This window comes from Cydia strobilella, chromosome 4 (genome assembly GCF_947568885.1).
Source record: "Cydia strobilella chromosome 4, ilCydStro3.1, whole genome shotgun sequence".
NCBI classification, from domain to species: Eukaryota; Metazoa; Arthropoda; class Insecta; order Lepidoptera; family Tortricidae; genus Cydia; species Cydia strobilella.
The window spans coordinates 2,706,881-2,726,831 of record NC_086044.1 but is presented as its reverse complement, the minus strand read 5'-3'; the positions used below and the strand labels follow the sequence as shown (position 1 = coordinate 2,726,831).

Here is a 19,951-nt window from a genome sequence, read left to right as displayed (position 1 = left end):
CTGGTCAAAACGTCCCCCAACGTGTTTTCTCTTTGGATGAACATCAGAACTAAACTTTGGCTGGTTGACCTCAGCGATATCAGTAAAATATTTACACACACATTGGACGCTACCTTTGTACTTTTTATACAGTCAGCTGCGAAATTGCATGGGGAAATTATGAATGAATTCATTCATTGATAACTTCGCCATGCACTTTTACGGCTGATGGTAACTCTCTTTAAAACGAACTGTTAAAAAAAAGGTCCATCCGCCATTCTGACTTCAGGATGGCGGGTGGTACATTTAAACGTAACCCGTGTTTTGGCAAAGAGTAAAAAGGAATAAACAACGTATTTCCTTTATTCTTTATTTTATTTACTCTTTGCCAAAAAATAGGTTAAGTTTTCAAGGATGTGTAACAATAAACCGCAATAAAACACCTCATTAAAAAACTCGTACAATAAATTATTTTAAAAACTTCACAATCCCGATACCCTAACTGGCCGTGACCTCAGCGCGGATCTCTTCCTGCCTCCCCTGGCTTTCCTGTGTCCCCTGACTTTCCTGTGTCCCCTGACTTTCCTGTGTCCACTGGCTTTCCTGTGTCCCCTGGCTTTCCTGTTGCCCTTGGCTTCCCTCCCCGTCCCGCTCCTGTTTAGCGGGGGTTTCCAGCATGTCCGACAAGATCTCTTCTAGAGTAGACGCTAGCGCTTTCGGGTTGCTAGAGCTATCCAGCTGTAACATTTGAAAGCAGAAAATGCCACTAGATTCTTAAAGAACTACATTATAATACTACTAATTAAAAAATATCAAATTGCTATGGAAATTGTTCGTATGTATAAATGTTCGCGATCCTAGAACGCCCAAATAGGTAGCACATTGTGAGAAACGCCAGTGTAGGTTTAGTGGGTAGACTGGGTAGGCTCCTCCCCCTCTTTCTCAGTAGAAAGAGCCGGGTGGTGAGAGTCCCACGTCCCACCTCACGCCCAGGGGGACGATGCGTAACATAAAGTTTTGCGCAACCGTATATCTTTACTGTGGTGGTAGTGGTGATGCCTTACCGTGACAATGTGTCCTCCCAGCCGTTTGTGCACGCTCTTGACTTTGTGCGCTGCTTCCCTGACGATCTGCCTCGCGGAGTTTATGTCCGACTCTGGTCTGCCCAGTTCCGATAGTTTCGCCTGAAGTCTCTTCGCTGCCACCTGTCAATCAGGGCAAATTTTAACTTTTTTCTCATTATTATCTATCTTTTTCATCTCGGAATATGTGAGATTTTTTCCTGTCGTGATCTAACGGCATATAGCACTTCCACAATTTAAAGTGTAAAATATCTACATCTACAAGATTCAAAAAAGACAAAAAAGTGCACGTGAAACATGATATGAAATGACATTACTGCGCTCAAACTTCGTTTTCATTATAGCCATTGCTGACACTCACTTGGGTTTGAAATCTTTTGTCAAAAAAATTGAGTTCTCTTTAAAGGACTCAAGTCCTTACACGAGACCCGAGGGTCTTTAACAAGTTGGAAAGAAGTCAAGATTCGTCTTAATGATTTTAGAGTCTAAAGAACTGTATTAGATCTTAAAACAGAAGAGTCAGAAGACTCAAAGGACCCGAATCTTGACCAACACTAGCCATTGCTGACGCTCTGCAGGTATTTGAGGTTACTTCCTTGGCTGGACATCTTATCCACAGTCCAACAAAAATGAAATAAAATGTTGGAATACCTCATTATCTACTTCCAGGGCGACGATCTTCTCCGGCCACTTGACCTGGCGGTGGAACATGCTGGACATGCGCGAGCTCTTGGGGAAGCCCACCAGGATAAACCCCTTGCAGTCCTGCTGCTGCAGCATTTCTTCCTTGATCAGGTCCACCGTCAGTTGCTGCGGACATAACATTCATTAATTAATGTCTTTCACGAAGAGTAGGCGCGCCTTGACTCGTATTGACATATACGTTATTAACGATTATATTTGACAAATCTGCGCGTAATCGTGGATGACACGAAGTACACAAACTATACGTTTGTACCAATGAGTTTTTCGAAACTTATGTAAGAAATATGATTTGATTTTTACCAGTCGCTTTTCGGTGAAGCAAAACATCGCAAGGAAACCGGACTAATCCCAATAAGGCCTAGTTTACCCTCTGGGTTGGAAGGTCAGATGGCAGTAGCTTTTGTAAAAACTTGTGTCCACGCCAATTTGTGGGGTTAGTTGCCAAGCGTACGCCAGGCTCCCATGAGCTGTGGCAAAATGCTGTCCCGGCCCCGGCATTTTGCCAAAGCTTTTGTAACCTAACCTAGGCCACCAGCGCTTGTAAAAAGACCTTTGGAAGTAGATTCTAAACTAGGGGATTCCAGGTACCTCTTTTGTTTTACGCTATATTAATGTCAGCCTCTTCTTCGTTAAATTCCGGTCAAACAAAATACCTATATTGCACTCACTTTTGATATAAAAATATTCAGGAAAGAAGATGGCGCACGAACTTCTGAACTGGACCTTTGAAAGTAAAGATTCCTTCTAAAATTCCCTATTTATAGAATAGTCCAGTACCTCAGGAACCTCGTTCGCATTCAGCCAGTCACTTATCGGCCTCAGTGTTCTTCTCGGCCTCGGCGCGCACCAGCTCGCCAGGCCTGATCATGGTGTAGCCGGTGATGTTGGAGATGGTTAGATACCTCGGGAACCTCGTCCTGCGCATTCAGCCGGTCAGCTATCAGCCGGCCCCGGGCCGTATCCTTCTCGGCCTCGGCGCGCACCAGCTCGCCAGGCCTGATCATGGTGTAGCCGGTGATGTTGGAGATGGTTAGATACCTCGGGAACCTCGTCCTGCGCATTCAGCCGGTCAGCTATCAGCCGGCCCCGAGCCGTATCCTTCTCGGCCTCGGCGCGCACCAGCTCGCCAGGCCTGATCATGGTGTAGCCGGTGATGTTCGAGATGGTCTGCGCCACCGTCTGGTTCCCGGCGCCGGGAACACCGTTCACGAAGATGACCGGGAGGTTTCTGATGGGCGTCATGTCATATACGCCTTCATCCTGTAAAATAATAAAAATAAAATAATAAACGTTTTATTGCCGCAACAAAAGTTTGTGGATATTTCACATTCTGATATTAAGGGAAAAAATTTAAAAATTAAATGAGAAAAATATAGTAATAAGTAATAATGTGGTATTGTGTTGTTTTTGATCGGCAAAAGAAACAGAACTGCGGTGGTACGTAATACTTTTTGTTGTTTATGCCTGTAGAATCGTAATTAACGTGATAATTGCAAAATGTGTCCATTCTAATTTAAGATTATTAGTTGCTTGTTCTTATTAGAACTATATTTCCGTTCTTGAGTTTCTAAATTATCCAGAAATACATCATGAATCAACGAAACAATTTCGGTCCGTCCTGCGTATTTCTTGCGTCACGTATTAAAAATGAAATGATCTTTATTCGAGGATTTTATATTAACACTTATATAGTATTTGGGATCAATTAAAAGAAAAACTAATCTACTTTTTTATCGGTAAAAACAAAAGGGTGTTATCGCTTTAGTTTTTTTTATTAAAAATACATCTCTGCTTGAAGACTATTAGTGTGTCAATTTTACGCATTTTTTATAATTATTTTTATTATAACAATTCATAAAATAAGTAACGAAATCAGATTCTTTGTTTTGTTGGCTATTATGTGTAAAAAAATAATAGCAAATGGTTTTTAAGAAGCCAAGTAATTAATTTTTCAATACAACACTGCATCGCGCGGAAATTTGCACAAAATGGCGAAGCAATTTACGCTACCATTTTTTAAATCCAAAAGCAACTGAGTGGGTAAGTATGCTTTTGGCGCGTCGTCTAATCCGCTGATTTTAATGCCGACTGTACCCATGCCATTGTAGATAAAGGACTGCCTTGAGAAAGTTGGATCTTGTGGTCTTTCGACTCTGATAAACGTGTGTCTACTGTGTCTGGTAACCTGACTTTCTGTAAAAACTGTTCAACTTCAATAATAGCATAATACAACGATCAAGGAACATGATTTATAATCCAAAATAGACCCTACAGCTGGTCGTGGCAAAATATGCCACAGAGCAATAATATACAAAGATGTCGCCTAAAAGAAACGAAACATACCTCATTCTCATTCTTTGAAGATAAACAGCCCATTATGGCTACAAACTAATTACAATTGTAAACTAATAATAATTAATATCCAATAAAGTTAGTGAAATATAATGACATTGCCAATACAGGTGACACAATTTTGAAATGGGTAACGTCTAGATTAGTGACGGTTTTCGAATTATGGCGGTAACTGGCCAGTAAGGACCTATCAAACCTCCTTTCTGATGCATGCACCCATGGCACAGAATAAATAATAGTACTATCGTACAGAAAGGAAACTTCCTACAAAACCGAAGTTTGAATGCGGTCAGGGTCGAATCATGCTATCCCTTTCTAATATATGGCACTATCCCTTTCGGCTATTTAGGGTTCCACTTCCACGCATCCCGGGCGGTAAAGTGGTCGACCATCCAGGTATTTATATTTGATTCCTCTTATAATACTAAAAATAAAATAAAAATTCGTAAAATTTCATTGGGCCTTTATTATAATGACTGATTTTCAATCTTCGTTTTGTGTAGGTGTTTGCGTACCTGAAAAAGAAAACACTATCTGTAAAAGAGTACACACGATAATTCGAACGTACATCGGAACGATATCGCAATGAGCGTTCATTTCGCTCTTGCATTGACTTTAGGAAACTGATAAGACACTCACTGTTAGGAGGGACCAGCGAGACAAATAGACTCGCTTAAAAGGTCCCAGCCCACAGGGCCCAGAATTGAGTTAACAGAGCGCCTGGTAGGTACTTCTTGCAGGATGTGGACCTCTTCTGGTCAATAACTACGACGGGATAACAACAACGCTAGGAGGATGACGCAATGCAACAACGCCAACAACATTGACTTAAGAAACCAGACTGCTATAAAGACACTCACTGTTAGGAGGTGCTAGCGAGGCAAATATGGAGCCTCGTTTATAAGGTCCCCCAGGGTTCAGCTCACAGAGCGCCTGGTACTTTTTCTTGCAGGATGTAGACCTCCAGGTCTTCTGGCGAGTGACTATGACGCAGTTGAACTTGTCGTGTTGGCGCCGCGGGTGCCCGGGCGCCCAGGCTCGGTAGGTCGTGCAGTCTAGCGAGTCACCTGTTAAAATAGGATCGGTTGGTAATTTATTAAATTTGGCCCGATGGTTGACTGGTGTAGAATGCCATCAGGCATTAAGTTCGCCCTGGTAGGGTGAAAAATGTCCTCTTCATACAATTAGTTGAGTTTGATGGGGCTTAGGTCGGCCCCATTTGCATTGGCTTGGCTTATCCATACCTACGTGTAATATAGCATACTTATAGCACATTGCTAGCATTACTTCTCCGCAGCGCAACAAGCGCCACATCGACTCCCGCGCTGGCCAACATCTGCGCGAGAGCATCTGTCCGTTGCTCGCTAGCCGTATCGGCTAGCACCCCGCTCATGTTTCTACAGGCGGTGCGCGCTTCCGTGTAGTTAGTTGAGTTGGGTGGGGTTAAGGTACACTTACTCGCCCCCATTGGCATTGGCTTGGCCATGTATGTGTACCAGACTATAACATACCATTGGCTCCTAAAAACACGCTGTTGCTAGCATTACTTCTCCGCAGCGCAACAAGCGCCACATCGACTCCCGCGTTGGCCAACACCTGCGCGAGAGTATCTGTCCGTTGCTCGCTAGCCGTATCGGCTAGCACCCCGCTCATGTTTCTGCAGGCGGTGCGCGCTTCCGTGTAGTTGAGTTTGGTGGGCGTCAGGTAGAACATTCCGGTTGCTGGGATACATGTAGAGTTTATATGCACTAAAATAAAATAAAAAATGAATCCAGCTGACTCTGCAGACTTTTCAGTGACAGTCTGATACCACCATAAACGTCATTTTCCTATGAAAAAATTTAATTTACAATAGCACTTGACTCTTGTTTATTAAGAGATACAACATATAACGAATCGCTTTTGTGTTAGTGATGAAATCGAGAGTGTATGCGTGAAGAGCAGCAGACGTTGGTTTCACTGCATTGTCCGTAGTAACTTATTTCTGGTAAATACACATCCATACCTACTCTATCTTTTGCCATGCATTGTTGATACCAGGGACCGGACAACCCTTTCCGCAATAAAACCCTTTTAATGGGCGACACTTAAACACGTCTAACACATTGAAAGACTTTCCCTTTTGAACTGCAAGCCCATTCATACCCTTACCTTTGACTAACCCTTACCGAAAAGCTGACCAAAAATAAGGCTAGCTCTTAATAAGGGTTACCCTTATCTTTAAGCGCTTTTTATAAAGGTTTCCCTTTGCGTGAAAGAGACAGGATTAGTATATATCTACGGTAGTGTATGAAAAGGAAAGAAAATACGTGCCTAGTCAAAGAACGCCGCCGTCGCCGCCGACGATCGCTCGGATTCGAAGTAACGTGTGCTTTATGAACAAGGTAGACGACTTAAATTAGCACGCTTATATGCTAAAAGGGAAGCCCTTTATAAGGCTAACCCTTATAAGCAATATGCAAGGTGTTGGTGAGCGGATGATAAGGGTTTTGTAAGGGTATTTGGGCTACTGATTACTCAAATGTAGTAGCTTTATATAAGGGTTTTTAAAACCAAAACAAAGGGTTTCGTCTGGCAAAGGGTATGGTGAGTTAAGCCTTATGCAATACCCTTATAAAACCCCGATAAGGGATAGCGGGCCGGTCCCTGGTTGATACACAAATAGTTACTTACGAACAGGTTTAGCGTAGATGCTATAATAGTCATATCTCGAGTCATTGACTAAAGATAAACCACCATCCACCTCAGCACACTTCAGGACTTCACAAGTATACTCTAAAGGTTCAGTTTCATTATGTTTCTTCTTTCTCCCTGTCTTTCTTAACACTTCCGGTGGCACAAAGTTTAATGCCAACGCCTTCTTCTCAATACCAAGGCGCTGGCAGCTGGTTAAAGTGGTGTAGTTCGCTTTAGCAGCTATGCCAAGTTTGGACCGTTGGCATTTTTCCATTTTGTAATATTTGGGGACGACGGGAGTGGTTTCGCGGGAGCATTTTGTGTTTGCACTTGTTGTTATGATTAGAGAGGATGATATTATTAAAAGGAACATCTGATACATTATCTTCATTAGGTACTGGTTTGTTTCTAAGTCAGTTTAATTCCACGGAAGTCGCACTGCATATATTTAATAGTACCTGTTTTCCTATTGTAAAACTTAACTAAGTAAGTATTATACTTAAGTTATTCATTGTAAAATTTGTAAAGCATCATGTAAGTGTAAGTGATCTTTAAGTAGGTACTGTCCACATTCAGATGTCTTCTACCAACTTTAATTTTTTTTGTGTTACAGTACAGCGCATATACGGTTAGCAAACTCAAAAAGCAAAGCGTGACTATCAGGATTATAATAGGTATCACACATATACAGTAATTCATAAACGCGAGAAGCCGACAAACAGATTGATGCAATACAATAGCGTCAACGTAATGATGACAATCATTTGTGTTAGTTGATCTGATGATTGTTTTGACCTATATTAGTCCTTGCCAATGAAGAAACTGTAACTATTTTTTCTTTTTCAGAATTTGTACATAATTGGGAATGTTGAAAAGCAACTAGAGCTGAAGAATCATAAAAAAAACGGACAAGAGCGAGTCGGACTCGCCCACCGAGGGTTCTGTACAAATTTAACTGAACTGGATTACCCGGATTACCGATTACCAATAAACCAATACCAAAAATAGCCACCAGGCTAAGCCGGTTGTCAATTTTAGTTCCATTGCTAATGCTATACAAGGAGAGCGCTAGTAGTGTAAACGAACTTTTGAAAGGGACATTTTTTGTATGGAGTTATCCGAAGTAACTAGTTAATAATCTGTGGAGTTATCGTTCTTCTCCTAGTGAGTATTAAGCTCGCTCCAGACTACGGTTTTGCTGATTAGCGAAATAGACTCCACACTCGCGTTCGCGGCTTCGAGCCGTAATTCGCGCATGAGTGTGGAGGCCTTTAAATTCTTTGCTAAATATAGTTGGTCAAGCAAATCTTGTCAGTAAATAAGAACAAAAAAAAACTATACACATCCTTTTCTTTTGGATGCCAGTACTAGTGTAAGACAAAGATAGTATGATTCTCTCTGTCTATGTTTGAAATGGGACAGTCCTTTGACAAACTATAGCGTCAAAGCGGAAAGTTGGAAAAGATTTTTATTTGCTAAAATTATATTTTTTATAGCAGCAACATTATCCATATGTCACTGTCAGCAGAACTGACACAAATCGCGACGCACCCACCCGATCTATTGGATAAGATTTTGAATTTTGATGAATAGTTTGTTTATATACTGCTAGAGGGTACAACTATTACTATTCATCGCTAAATTAACTGTTATCGTTATCCCGAAACCCGGGGTTTGTCTTTGTATCCTCTCCAAAATGGGCCAGGGCAAGAGCCAATTCACTGAGGAGGAGCTTCAAGATTACGAGGTAATGTTGAGACCATCTTACGTTTGTATTTGGGTCAATAGTATGAATCAGAATTGTACGGTGTTTTCCTTAATTAAAAGTTCTTTGACCAAGTTGAAATGATCGATCTACAGATTCGTAATGTGTTAATTAGTAATATACTTATAGACCTGTACCAATAACTTCTGAGGTTATAAGAATATTAATGTTGCTTATTTTTTATATATAGTTTCCAGACCATATACTAAACCTAAAAATACTATTTTGTGTCATCCTAGGTATTTGCTTAGGTAGAAATTTAGGTATTTCTTTTTTCAATCAGCATTCTGTAAAAAAAATATTCGAGACGAAATTCTTTGTTTCCCTGTAAAGGCAAAGTGGCTTCCGACGTACACACGCATTTTGTGTCATTTTCATCCACGGGTATAATGGCATTTAATAAATACCTAATATTGATCCTAAAACGCCTAAAAAAATATTAGAGTCGGTAAGTGAAGTGTTGTACTTTACAGAACATTGTTATATGTTATTCAAACAAATCTGTGTCAAATTCATCCACCGCTTTTATTTAAAAAAAAAATTTTTCTAATTAACACCCTGTATCTGCCACAAAAAAAATTTCATATTATTAAGTTTACGTCTACAATATTATAATACCACATTGAGACATCATTCATAATTTGGGTCATTTTGATCCACGGTTTTTTTACTATCTGGCAAAATAAAACTCAATTGAGCAAGAAGGGCGTGCGCGGGGAAGGGTACCTACGCGGGTGGGGTGCTTATTATACTTGCCGCAATATCAGCTGGCGACTGAGATCTTAATACTATCTCCTTTACCCTTGTTAAGACCAACCAAGAGATGGCATTATGAGCTGTCTCGCCACTTAGTTTTGCGATACAGTGTATTTATTTCATTCGGAGGCATAATTACATTGTCTTATCAATCTTACCGTAGTAGGTATATAAATATAATTAAAAATAAACTGTAGGCTGCACTCCTCATACTGACCAACATTTGTGACGTTCCTAATCAAAAGGTACCACTTTCTCTGACAGGTTATTTGTATAAAAATATAATCAAATTTCGTCTTTATGGTAAACGACAAAGTGGTACCTACCTTTTGATTGAGAATGTCACAACAGCGACTTAAAAATTACTTTTGTTTCGATTTTTAGTAGACTTTTTAAGTTTATTTTAAGACGCAATTTATTGTGATTTTTGTTATGTTTAAGCGTGGCAAGCAACATTAATTACATTGATGATGATGTTCATTAAATACAATATTTTTTCATACTATACTGAACTGTCACCCTTGATTGAGAATGAACAGCGCCCTCTTGACAATGATCATATATTACTGGTCAGGCTTTAATATGTGTCATAATTTAGTAAAGTCCCCTTTGTGGATTCTAAGTTTCCGAGTTACAGCAGTTTAGTGAAAGCGTTTTTTTTTTTAAATATAAATTAAGGGTTGAATAAAGAGGAAAGAAAATTTGATTATTTTTGCGCTACGACGCACGGTTTAGGAGATACAGCCCTATAAAGTTTTTTTTATTGTTTTTTTCTTTTTTTCTTTTTTACATTGTGTTTTTTGTATATTACTTTGGGCTTTCATAAAGGGGAACGAAAATTTAATTATTTTTGCGCTACGACGCATGGTTTAGGAGATCAAGCCCTATAAAAAAAAACTTTTTTTTGCGTTTTTTTTTTGTATAAATTAATGGTTACATAAAGGGGACCGAAAAGTTGATTATTTTTGCGCTACGACGCACGGTTTAGGGGATACAGCCCTATATAGATTTTTTTCTTTTTCTTTTTTACGTTTCTAAATCTTAATTAAGGGCTTCTTAAGGGGAACGAAAATTTGATTATTTTTCGCTACCATGCACGGTTTAGGAGATACATCCCTAAAGTTTTTTTTGTTGTTTTTTTTTCTTTTTTTTGTCATTGCGTTTTTTGTTATTACTTTGGGGTTTCATAAAAGGGAACGAAAATTTTATTATTTTTGCGCTACGACGCACGGTTTAAGAGATACAGCCCTAAAATTAATTTTTTTCTCTTTTTCTTTTTTGCGTTTTTAAATCTTAATTAGGGGCTTCTTAAAGGGGAACGGATATTGATTATTTTTGCGCTTCGATGCACGGTTTAGGAGATACAGCCCTATAAAGATTTTTTTTTTAAATTTTGCGTTTTTTTAAATATAAATTATGGGTTGCATAAAGGGGAACGAAAATTTTATTGTTTTTGCGGTACCACGCACGGTTTAGGAGATACAGCTCTATAAAGTTTTTTTTCCTGGTTTTTTTGTTTTTTTTTAAGTATTAATTACGGGTTTCTTAAAGGGGTTTTTTAAATTATTTTTGTGCTACGACGCATGGTTTAAGAGATACAGCCCTATAATGATTTTTTTTTTAATTTTGCGTTTTTTTTTTAAATATAAATTATGGGTTGCATAAAGGGGATCGAAAATTTTATTATTTTTGCGCTACGACGCATGGTTTAGGAGATACAGCCCTATAAAGATTTTTTTATTGTTTTTTTTTTTCTTTTTTTCTTTTTTACATTGTGTTTTTTGTATATTACTTTGGGGTTTCATAAAGGGGAACGAAAATTTTATTATTCTTGCGCTACGACACATGGTTTAGGAGATACAGCCCTATAAAGATTTTTTTTTTTAAATTTACCACGCACGGTTTAGGAGATACATCTCTATAAAGTTTTTTTTCCTGGTTTTTTTTTGTTTTTTTTTAAGTATTAATTACGGGTTTCTTAAAGGGGTTTTTTAAATTATTTTTGCGCTACGACGCATGGTTTAAGAGATACAGCCCTATAATGGTTTTTTTTTTAAATTTTGCGTCTTTTTTTTAAATATAACTTATGGGTTGCATAAAGGGGATCGAAAATTTTATTATTTTTGCGCTACGACGCATGGTTTAGGAGATACAGCCCTATAAAGATTTTTTTTTTAAATTTTGCGTTTTCTTTTAATATAAATTATGGGTTGCATAAAGGGGAACGACAATTTTATTGTTTTTGCGGTACCACGCACGGTTTAGGAGATCTATCTCTATAAAGTTTTTTTTCCTGTTTTTTTTTGTTTTTTTTTTAAGTATTAATTACGGGTTTCTTAAAGGGGTTTTTTTAAATTATTTTTGCGCTACGACGCATGGTTTAAGAGATACAGCCCTATAATGTTTTTTTTTAAATTTTGCGTTTTTTTTTAAATATAAATTATGGGTTGCATAAAGGGGAACGAAAATTTTATTATTTTTGCGCCACCACGCACGGTTTAGGAGATATTATATCTATATATAGCTATAATAGCTCTATAAAGTTTTTTTTCCTGGTTTTTTTTTAAGTTTTAATTAAGGGTTTCTTAAAGGGGAACGAAAATTTGATTATTTTTGTGCTACGATGCACGGTTTAGGAGATGCAGCCCTATAGTTTTTTTTTGTTTTTTTTTTTCATTGTGTTTTTTGTATATTAGTTTGGGGTTCCACAAAGGGGAACGAAATTTTTATTATTTTTGCGCTACGACGGTTTAGGAGATACAGCCCTATAAAGTTTTTTTTGTTTTTTTTTTTTCATTGTGTTTTTTGTATATTACTTTGGGGTTCCGTAAAGGGGAACGAAAATTTTATTATTTTTGCGCTACGACGCACGGTTTAGGAGATACAGCCCTAAAATGATTTTTTTTCCACTTTTTCTTTTTTGCGTTTTTCAATCTTAATTAGGGGTTTCTTAAAGGGATTTTTTTAATTATTTTTGCGCTACGATGCACGGTGTAGGAGATACAGCCCTATAAAGGTTTTTTGTTATTTTTTTTCTTTTTTTTTCATTGTGTTTTTAGTATATTACTTTGGGGCTTCATAAAGGGGAACGAAATTTTATTATTTTTGCGCCACCACGCACGGTTTAGGAGATATTATATCTACTTATATATATATAGCTATAATAGCTCTATAAAGTTTTTTTCCTGGTTTTTTTTTTAAGTTTTAATTAAGGGTTTCTTAAGGGGAACGAAAATTTGATTATTTTTGTGCTACGATGCACGGTTTATAGGGATAAAGATTTTTTTTGTTGTTTTTTTTTTCATTGTGTTTTTTGTATATTATTTTGAGGTTCCGTAAAGGGGAACGAAAATTTTGTTCTTTTTGCGCTACCACGCACGGTTTAGGAGATATAGCTCTATAAAGATTTTTTCCTGTTTTTTTTTGTTTTTTTTTTAAAGTATTAATTAAGGGATCCTTAAAGGGGAACGAAAAATTGATTATTTTTGCGCTACGATGCACGATTTAGGATATGCAGCCCTATAGTTTTTTTTTTTGTTTTTTTTTTCATTGTGTTTTTTGTATATTAGTTTGGGGTTCCACAAAGGGGAACGAAATTTTTATTATTTTTGCGCTACGACGGTTTAGGAGATACAGCCCTATAAAGTTTTTTTTGTTTTTTTTTTTCATTGTGTTTTTTGTATATTACTTTGGGGTTCCGTAAAGGGGAACGAAAATTTTATTATTTTTGCGCTACCACGCACGGTTTAGGAGATATAGCTCTATAAAGATTTTTTCCTGTTTTTTTTTGTTTTTTTTTTTTAAGTATTAATTAAGGGATCCTTAAAGGGGAACGAAAAATTGATTATTTTTGCGCTACGATGCACGATTTAGGATATGCAGCCCTATAGTTTTTTTTTTTGTTTTTTTTTTCATTGTGTTTTTTGTATATTAGTTTGGGGTTCCACAAAGGGGAACGAAATTTTTATTATTTTTGCGCTACGACGGTTTAGGAGATACAGCCCTATAAAGTTTTTTTGTTTTTTTTTTCATTGTGTTTTTTGTATATTACTTTGGGGTTCCGTAAAGGGGAACGAAAATTTTATTATTTTTGCGCTACGACGCACGGTTTAGGAGATACAGCCCTAAAATGATTTTTTTTCCACTTTTTCTTTTTTGCGTTTTTCAATCTTAATTAGGGGTTTCTTAAAGGGATTTTTTTAATTATTTTTGCGCTACGATGCACGGTGTAGGAGATACAGCCCTATAAAGGTTTTTTGTTATTTTTTTTTCTTTTTTTTTCATTGTGTTTTTAGTATATTACTTTGGGGCTTCATAAAGGGGAACGAAATTTTATTATTTTTGCGCCACCACGCACGGTTTAGGAGATATTATATCTACTTATATATATATAGCTATAATAGCTCTATAAAGTTTTTTTCCTGGTTTTTTTTTTAAGTTTTAATTAAGGGTTTCTTAAGGGGAACGAAAATTTGATTATTTTTGTGCTACGATGCACGGTTTAGGAGATGCAGCCCTATAAAGATTTTTCCCTCTTTTTTTTCTTTTTTGCGTTTTTAAATCTTAATTAGGGGCTTCTTAAAGGGGAGCGAAAATTTGATTATTTTTGCGCTACGATGCACGATATAGGAGATACAGCTAATACAGGCCTATAAAGATTTTGTTTCTTTTTTTTCATTGTATTTTTCATGTATTACTTTTGGGTTACATAAAGGGGAACGAAAATTTTATTATTTTTGCGCTACGACGCATGGTTTAGGAGATACAGTCCTATATATTTTTTACAATGCATGTGCTCGAAAAGTGCGTTTCCTACGGAGCCATATCGTGCGGAAAGTACTGCTTTTCCGCACTAGTGCTTTTTGTTTTCAATTTTTTTTTACAGTACATATGGTGCTACTTTCTCGCACTAGTGCGGAAAAGAGCACTTACCGTGCATATGTCGAAAGTTTAAAGGGCCATATGTACTGTAAAACGTACGATACACGTGCGAATAGGTAATTCGCAACTCGTGTCGATTTAAAACACTCCTTTTAATAATTAAACTTATTTGCCATGACATGTTTTTTTATTTACTCGCACAATGCATAGTAAAACATTGTATGATACACGTGCGTAAAGATGATTTCCGCACTTGTTGCATAAATAGCAATTTTTTTTATCAAAGAATGAAAGAAAGTCACGGTATTAATAACCAAATTTTACTTTAGTGGTACCTTTTCCCTATCACTGTCACAAATGTATGTGGCGTTCACGTAAACCCGATATTTTTAAGATTTCCCTGCGCAATGTTGCCAGCTCGCTCGCAAATCAAACATGTACTTACAGTTCTTTTGCATAATGGTGACATTGTACAATATCTATGAGTTTTAAATAGGTAAAAGATAATTCGACGCATTCTTTGCTTGCTTGTTGCTTGTTGTTGTGTTGTTTGCGTAACTTCTTTGAATAAGTTGCGTTAATTTGGCGCACAGGCGAAGTAAACATGCGTTGCGTACGGCAAGGTCACGCCGCGGCCCCACCCTGCACGGCCTCCGTTGCCCATTCAGACCGCCCGCTAGCTTCGTTTGAACGCAAATAATATTTTTGTAATATTTGTTTATGCAGTGGATGCAAGTGACACAAATTCATACATCTTATTTATCCCGCATTTCAAACTAATAAGATGTAAACTCTAATATCTTTAATATTCTTTTGTAACGGTGACAGCCTGTTACAACAAAATCATCAAATATCTTATGAAGCTATGCCTTAATAAGACACAAAATCATTTAATGGACCTATTTAAACGATTAAATTCGACCTAAGTAATTTTTTTTAACTCTAATTTTTTTTTGTGTCATTTAGAATATTATGACATAGTATCAGATTGCAGTGGATGTAATTGACACAAACTATGTTTTCACACTAAAAACACTATCCTAAATGCAACACAGTTACATGATTTCTCTCGAATATTTTTTTCTCCAAGATAATTCAAAATAAAAAATAATTACCACAAAATAACAAATTACTAGAAAAGCAAATTATATATATGACACAAAACAAAATGTAAGATTTACATCTTAACAAAGTATTCATAAGCGAAAACAGAATTGACTTTAATATTTTTATAACCTAGGGGTCAAAATATAGCCAGCGGTACAGGTCTATTATTTCCACTTCAAATTATTTTATTGGTGTCTTTATAATATAGTTAACTTGTTTTGTTTTTTTTTGTTTTAGGACCTCACTTACTTCACGAAGAAGGAAGTGTTATAGTAAGTATAAATTTAATGGTTTTAACTTTTCTACAATTATTATGGTTTTAGGCAAATTGTTTATTGTTGATTTGGGTGAGTTTTGGTTTAATTCTAATCATGTTAATCCTTTACCTTTTGTTTGAATATGAGACTGCTGGGCTTCCATATTCTGCTCCTGTTTTATGTATTACTTGGTAATCTTGGTATATTAAGAGTCCCCGGCAAGCTCGGCCAATCTTCACCTGCCCATACAAACAGTTTTGTTCTCATTTTAAAACTATCTGTTGGATTGTAATGAAACTTTGCACTTACAATGACACTGGTATATCTAGGTCTGTAGTCTGTAGTTCAAAAATTTATGATCACTCCATGAATTAAAAGTAACTCTGGTTTACCGAAATTCAAAAGTGCTCCATTCCTTTTCAGTGCCCACACTCGGTTTAAAGCCCTGGCTCCAGAGAAGGTTGGCCACAACAAGAATGCCAAGCTCCCAATGGCCAAGATACTCCAGTACCCAGAGCTCCGAGTCAACCCGTTTCGAGACCGGATCTGCAAAGTGTTCAGCTCGAGCAGTGATGGCGACTGCACTTTTGAGGACTTCTTGGATATGATGTCCGTGTTCAGTGATAATGCCCCGAAAGCAGTGAAGGCTGAGCATGCCTTTAGGATTTTTGGTATGTTTCAAAATTCAAACTATATAAAATAAATAAATAAAATAGCCATTTATTTCGACCTCATATTATAATTCTTGTTAATCAATTAAGCAATATGATTGCCAGATAACATTATTTATTTTACGTTATTAACGAACTGCCTCGCGAAAAATTGCCCTGCGAAAGCAGCTTGTTCGGTGGAGACGTGCCTCGCCCGAGGCAATGCGGCCCCTTTGCTTCGCGCGGCAAATTCCTCGAGAGTCGTCTCGTCTGTGTGGACCCGTCATATCTTAATAGCATTGGGTTATAGTTTGGGGATCAGGTTTCCTCATCATTTTTTCTTTCACCAAACGACAACTGGTAAATATAAAGTAATATTTTTGAATACTTCACTCTTCACGACTTGGCTACCAGTATTTTATAATTATCTGCAATTCGACATCAAGCTAATTCTGAGTGGCATTTTATTACCTTCAGATATTGTTTTAAAAGCGAGAATCAGAGGACTAAGGCGATCATAACATTGGGTGCCGATTAGCACGCCGCTCCGGTGTGCGAGCGATATATATGTGCAGATCGCCGTCTCGCTCACGCAAACGGTCTGGCAGCGGCCTTACGTTACTAGCCGGTTCCACATAGTGTAGTGCCTCGCACGCGCCGCCGCCTCGGCCGTTTTGTGCACGGGGAAATTGCCTCGCGCGTATGCTCGCTCTGTGTCGACCCGGCTACTCATAAATTCATAGTAACAATTTAAATTTTTCAAACATTCCAGATTTCGATGGCGACGACATGATAGGCGTCTCCGACCTTCGTGAAGTGATCGAGCGACTCTGCGGCCCGGAACTACAGCTGGCCGACTCGGAGTTGCAACAGCTAGTGCAGAATGTTCTGGAAGAGGCCGACTTGGATGACGATGGCGCGCTCAGCTTTGCCGAGTTTGAGCATATTATTGATAAGAGCTCGGACTTTACTCAGTGAGTAAAATATACACGGTGACTTTAAAATAAGTGCATTTCCGTTGCCAGGGAGGTTGTTGGATTATACTGAGCAACTTTTACTATGGGAACAACCACGAAATAGCGAATAAAAATTTGGCTGTTTCATACATTTTGGCTGAGAATTTTCCTGTTATTAAGATAAGGTGTGATGATGTGTTTGCCACCGATGTGGTATAAAAAAAAAAAAAACTATTTCGATTCAAGAAGCTACCTATCAGCGATGAATTCATGATGAAATGTATCGGTACTAATTAATGATAATTAAATGTTTTTATTTGCAGGACTTTCCGGATACGACTGTAAAGAAGCAGCAACGAAAAATGTCTACAAACTATCATTTACCTATTTTAAGAATAGTAAAATAAGCGCCGCCCAAAACGCGGACCCGCGTACGAGGAAACTATTTAAGAAACATAATCGCGACACGAGAGGACAATTAATCTCCAATTTTGTATGAATACCCAAAAGAATGGTGTTAAGATTAATTAATTGAATATGTTATTTTATGAATCTCAATCTTATAACACTGTTTACGTACTATTCCAACTCTACATGACATTTTGAATCTCAAACTAATTTATAGGTTTATAAGGCATTATTGTAAGCCAGTAAGGTTAGATGGGGTAAGAGAAATATTGGGACAAGAGTAACACTTATAGGGAATCCTCATACTGTTTCTCTTGCTCCGAGCAAAATAAGGTACCCCACATTACCTTTAAACGCATGGACAAATTTAGAGGAACGCAAAAAATAGTTGACAAGAAATTGTAGAAAATTATTGAGGGCGCCACTTCCTACGTAGCTGTCACATTTTTGACGTAAAATGCTTAAAAATGGCAACAATTTATTTAATTTCTACTATTTTGTGTTATATTATTAAAGTAATTTCAAAATTCCATGTCTGCAGCGACTTGGAAGCAACATAGTGTGGAGGTGTACCATATCAAATTTCTATAAAAAAAAAAGAGGTGCTGACACGGGTTGTCGGTGCAAAGATAAGGCTTCTACAAACGTTGCAACTAATGGCATGCAATTTTAGATAATTGCTGGCTAAGTAGGAGCAACAACTTGAGGCTATCAAAAAATTGTCATGCTACTTCAGTCAATGTCAGTTCTTTTGGTACCGAGACTGACTGAAATAGCAAGACCTGTTCGTACGTTTTCGTGAAAATACGCACTAAAATGATTATTCACTACATCTGTAAGTTACAAATGAAATTAAACGAAATGATGTCTAGTTTTTTTATCTGCAATCAATGTATATAATTTTATAATTAGTTATTCCTAATTCTAATGCCAAATATACATAGTTTATTATACAGTAAAAAATGTAGTTTAGTACATCTTTTCCTACTAAGAAAACCCCTATACCTCGCGTCGAACGGCCTGGATCTATGATCTTCAGTTTTATATGGAGTAACTGTGAAGTAAAATATTTGTACTGTTCTTAGGGTAACATACCCAAAGGGTGAAAACGGGACCCCTATTACTAAGACTCCTTAACGCAAAATAGGTGCCAGTCATCGAGTTGCGGAAAATCGCCCGAACTACAATACAAATACTAAGACTCCTCTGTCCATCTGTCTGTCTGTCACCAGGCTGTGTCATAGCTAGACAGTTGGAATTTTCACAGATGTATTTCTGTTGCTGCTATATACTAAAAAGTATGGAAAAAATTATGCTATCTATCAGCATATTGTTCCCCACTACTAATTAAGATATTTACTTTGCTGAATTGAGGATTAGTCCTTGCATTTAAAATGCAGATTAAGTAAAAAAAGTATTTTATTCAACTTAGAATACAGACTAAGTAAATATAAAAGATTTCATTTGTAAAAAGTTTATCTTAATTCTAATTCTGAAGGTATCCAGGGAGCTTCATTCTCATAAAGATCCAGGTTGTGAAGAAGGAGACCAGGATACACAGGAATGCTACTGAGATGAGTAGGATTCTGTTCAGTTTAGGTGTAGACGGGTTATGTGTCCGGTCAAGGATGATGAAGCCGAGGCCCCCCATGGTGAAGAGGAAGGAAGAAGCTAGGCCTTCCATGATGTACTGGCCGTTCACTCTGTTTGGCATGAAGGCAACGGGCCGGCTGTGGCCGTGCTCGTCGGTCGTTGAGCCGACGCTGGGAGGTTCCACTATCACATCATAGATTATACCTGGAATAAAAGATAAATATTAGACTAAATAGAATAAATTTTATTGTTGAACTTCACAAACAAATAAAATAAATCGTCTAGTTAACTTGGTAGTTTTGTCCGCAAGGTAATGAATTGAGATAATGATAAGTTAATAACGTCCAAGCTGACACTTCAATGAGAAATGATTCTATGAAATTGTACTTCGAATAAAGAAGCTGTAACTAATCTATACTTAATCGGCAAAACCCTAACTATAGATTGAACACAAGTTTCTCTCAGTAACATAGTCTTATTGGAAAATAAACAGAAAACAAGACGCCGCTAACCTCCAGTCACCAAAAAGTACGAGAGTAGCACCAATGAGAAAGTAGTCATCGCCGATGGAGCCTGAAGCCATGACGGCTTTTTGATTTTGATATTAGGGATTTCTAATACCGAAAACGGTATTGCGAATAAACTTTCCATTTCGGATATTTGTGACAATAAACAGAAAACGGCCAGGCGGATTCCACTCCAACCGTTGACGATGACGACGTTGACGTAGATGTCTAGATGACAGATGACAACAGCGCAGCGCGGCTGGACTGGACCGCGTCAC

General features: G+C 37.5%; 4 protein-coding genes across 6 annotated transcripts; 1 reads left to right on the top strand and 3 right to left on the bottom strand.

Moving 5' to 3' along the window:
* Window positions 1–426: 426 nt before the first annotated feature.
* Window positions 427–4,263, bottom strand: LOC134741129 (adenylate kinase isoenzyme 1-like). 3 transcript variants are annotated; one of them, XM_063673900.1, is made up of 6 exons: window positions 4,110–4,263; window positions 2,669–3,026; window positions 1,713–1,871; window positions 1,044–1,184; window positions 543–717; window positions 427–506 (listed from the first exon to the last, which is right to left on the bottom strand). In XM_063673900.1, the coding sequence occupies exons 2-6, from the start codon at window positions 2,825–2,827 to the stop codon at window positions 478–480; spliced, it is 663 nt and encodes a 220-aa protein (XP_063529970.1). In that variant the 5' UTR covers window positions 2,828–3,026; window positions 4,110–4,263; the 3' UTR covers window positions 427–477. The 3 variants fall into 3 exon arrangements, with proteins under 3 accessions (XP_063529970.1, XP_063529969.1, XP_063529971.1); XM_063673899.1 differs by having other exon boundaries at window positions 427–717; XM_063673901.1 differs by having other exon boundaries at window positions 427–717; window positions 2,805–3,026.
* Window positions 4,264–4,946: 683 nt separating this feature from the next.
* LOC134740895 (uncharacterized) lies at window positions 4,947–7,218 on the bottom strand. The gene is made up of 3 exons (XM_063673548.1): window positions 6,792–7,218; window positions 5,630–5,866; window positions 4,947–5,185 (listed from the first exon to the last, which is right to left on the bottom strand). The coding sequence occupies exons 1-3, from the start codon at window positions 7,183–7,185 to the stop codon at window positions 4,947–4,949; spliced, it is 870 nt and encodes a 289-aa protein (XP_063529618.1). The 5' UTR covers window positions 7,186–7,218.
* A 1,133-nt stretch (window positions 7,219–8,351) lies between these two features.
* Window positions 8,352–18,485, top strand: LOC134740452 (calcium and integrin-binding protein 1-like). The gene is made up of 5 exons (XM_063672892.1): window positions 8,352–8,541; window positions 15,541–15,575; window positions 15,984–16,231; window positions 16,983–17,184; window positions 17,490–18,485. The coding sequence occupies exons 1-5, from the start codon at window positions 8,491–8,493 to the stop codon at window positions 17,509–17,511; spliced, it is 558 nt and encodes a 185-aa protein (XP_063528962.1). The 5' UTR covers window positions 8,352–8,490; the 3' UTR covers window positions 17,512–18,485.
* A 497-nt stretch (window positions 18,486–18,982) lies between these two features.
* On the bottom strand, window positions 18,983–19,896 carry LOC134740453 (oligosaccharyltransferase complex subunit ostc-A). The gene is made up of 2 exons (XM_063672893.1): window positions 19,680–19,896; window positions 18,983–19,371 (listed from the first exon to the last, which is right to left on the bottom strand). The coding sequence occupies exons 1-2, from the start codon at window positions 19,816–19,818 to the stop codon at window positions 19,061–19,063; spliced, it is 450 nt and encodes a 149-aa protein (XP_063528963.1). The 5' UTR covers window positions 19,819–19,896; the 3' UTR covers window positions 18,983–19,060.
* Window positions 19,897–19,951: the final 55 nt, after the last annotated feature.

Coding starts and splice junctions, on each gene's coding strand:
- LOC134741129 (XM_063673901.1), bottom strand. CDS start 4,142: ATGGGCTGTTTATCTTCAAAGAATGAGAATGAG. Junction 1,872..2,804: donor CGCAGGACGAGGTTCCCGAG/GTATCTAACCAT, acceptor TTATGTCCGCAG/CAACTGACGGTGGACCTGAT. Junction 718..1,043: donor TGGGAGGACACATTGTCACG/GTAAGGCATCAC, acceptor CAAATGTTACAG/CTGGATAGCTCTAGCAACCC.
- LOC134740895 (XM_063673548.1), bottom strand. CDS start 7,185: ATGAAGATAATGTATCAGATGTTCCTTTTAATAATATCATCCTCTCTA. Junction 5,867..6,791: donor CATCTACGCTAAACCTGTTC/GTAAGTAACTAT, acceptor ATTTTATTTTAG/TGCATATAAACTCTACATGT. Junction 5,186..5,629: donor CGTGTTTTTAGGAGCCAATG/GTATGTTATAGT, acceptor CTATTTTAACAG/GTGACTCGCTAGACTGCACG.
- LOC134740452 (XM_063672892.1), top strand. CDS start 8,491: ATGGGCCAGGGCAAGAGCCAATTCACTGAGGAGGAGCTTCAAGATTAC. Junction 16,232..16,982: donor GCATGCCTTTAGGATTTTTG/GTATGTTTCAAA, acceptor CAAACATTCCAG/ATTTCGATGGCGACGACATG. Junction 17,185..17,489: donor AAGAGCTCGGACTTTACTCA/GTGAGTAAAATA, acceptor TTTTATTTGCAG/GACTTTCCGGATACGACTGT.
- LOC134740453 (XM_063672893.1), bottom strand. CDS start 19,818: ATGGAAAGTTTATTCGCAATACCGTTTTCGGTATTAGAAATCCCTAAT. Junction 19,372..19,679: donor GTACTTTTTGGTGACTGGAG/GTTAGCGGCGTC, acceptor CTTTTATTCCAG/GTATAATCTATGATGTGATA.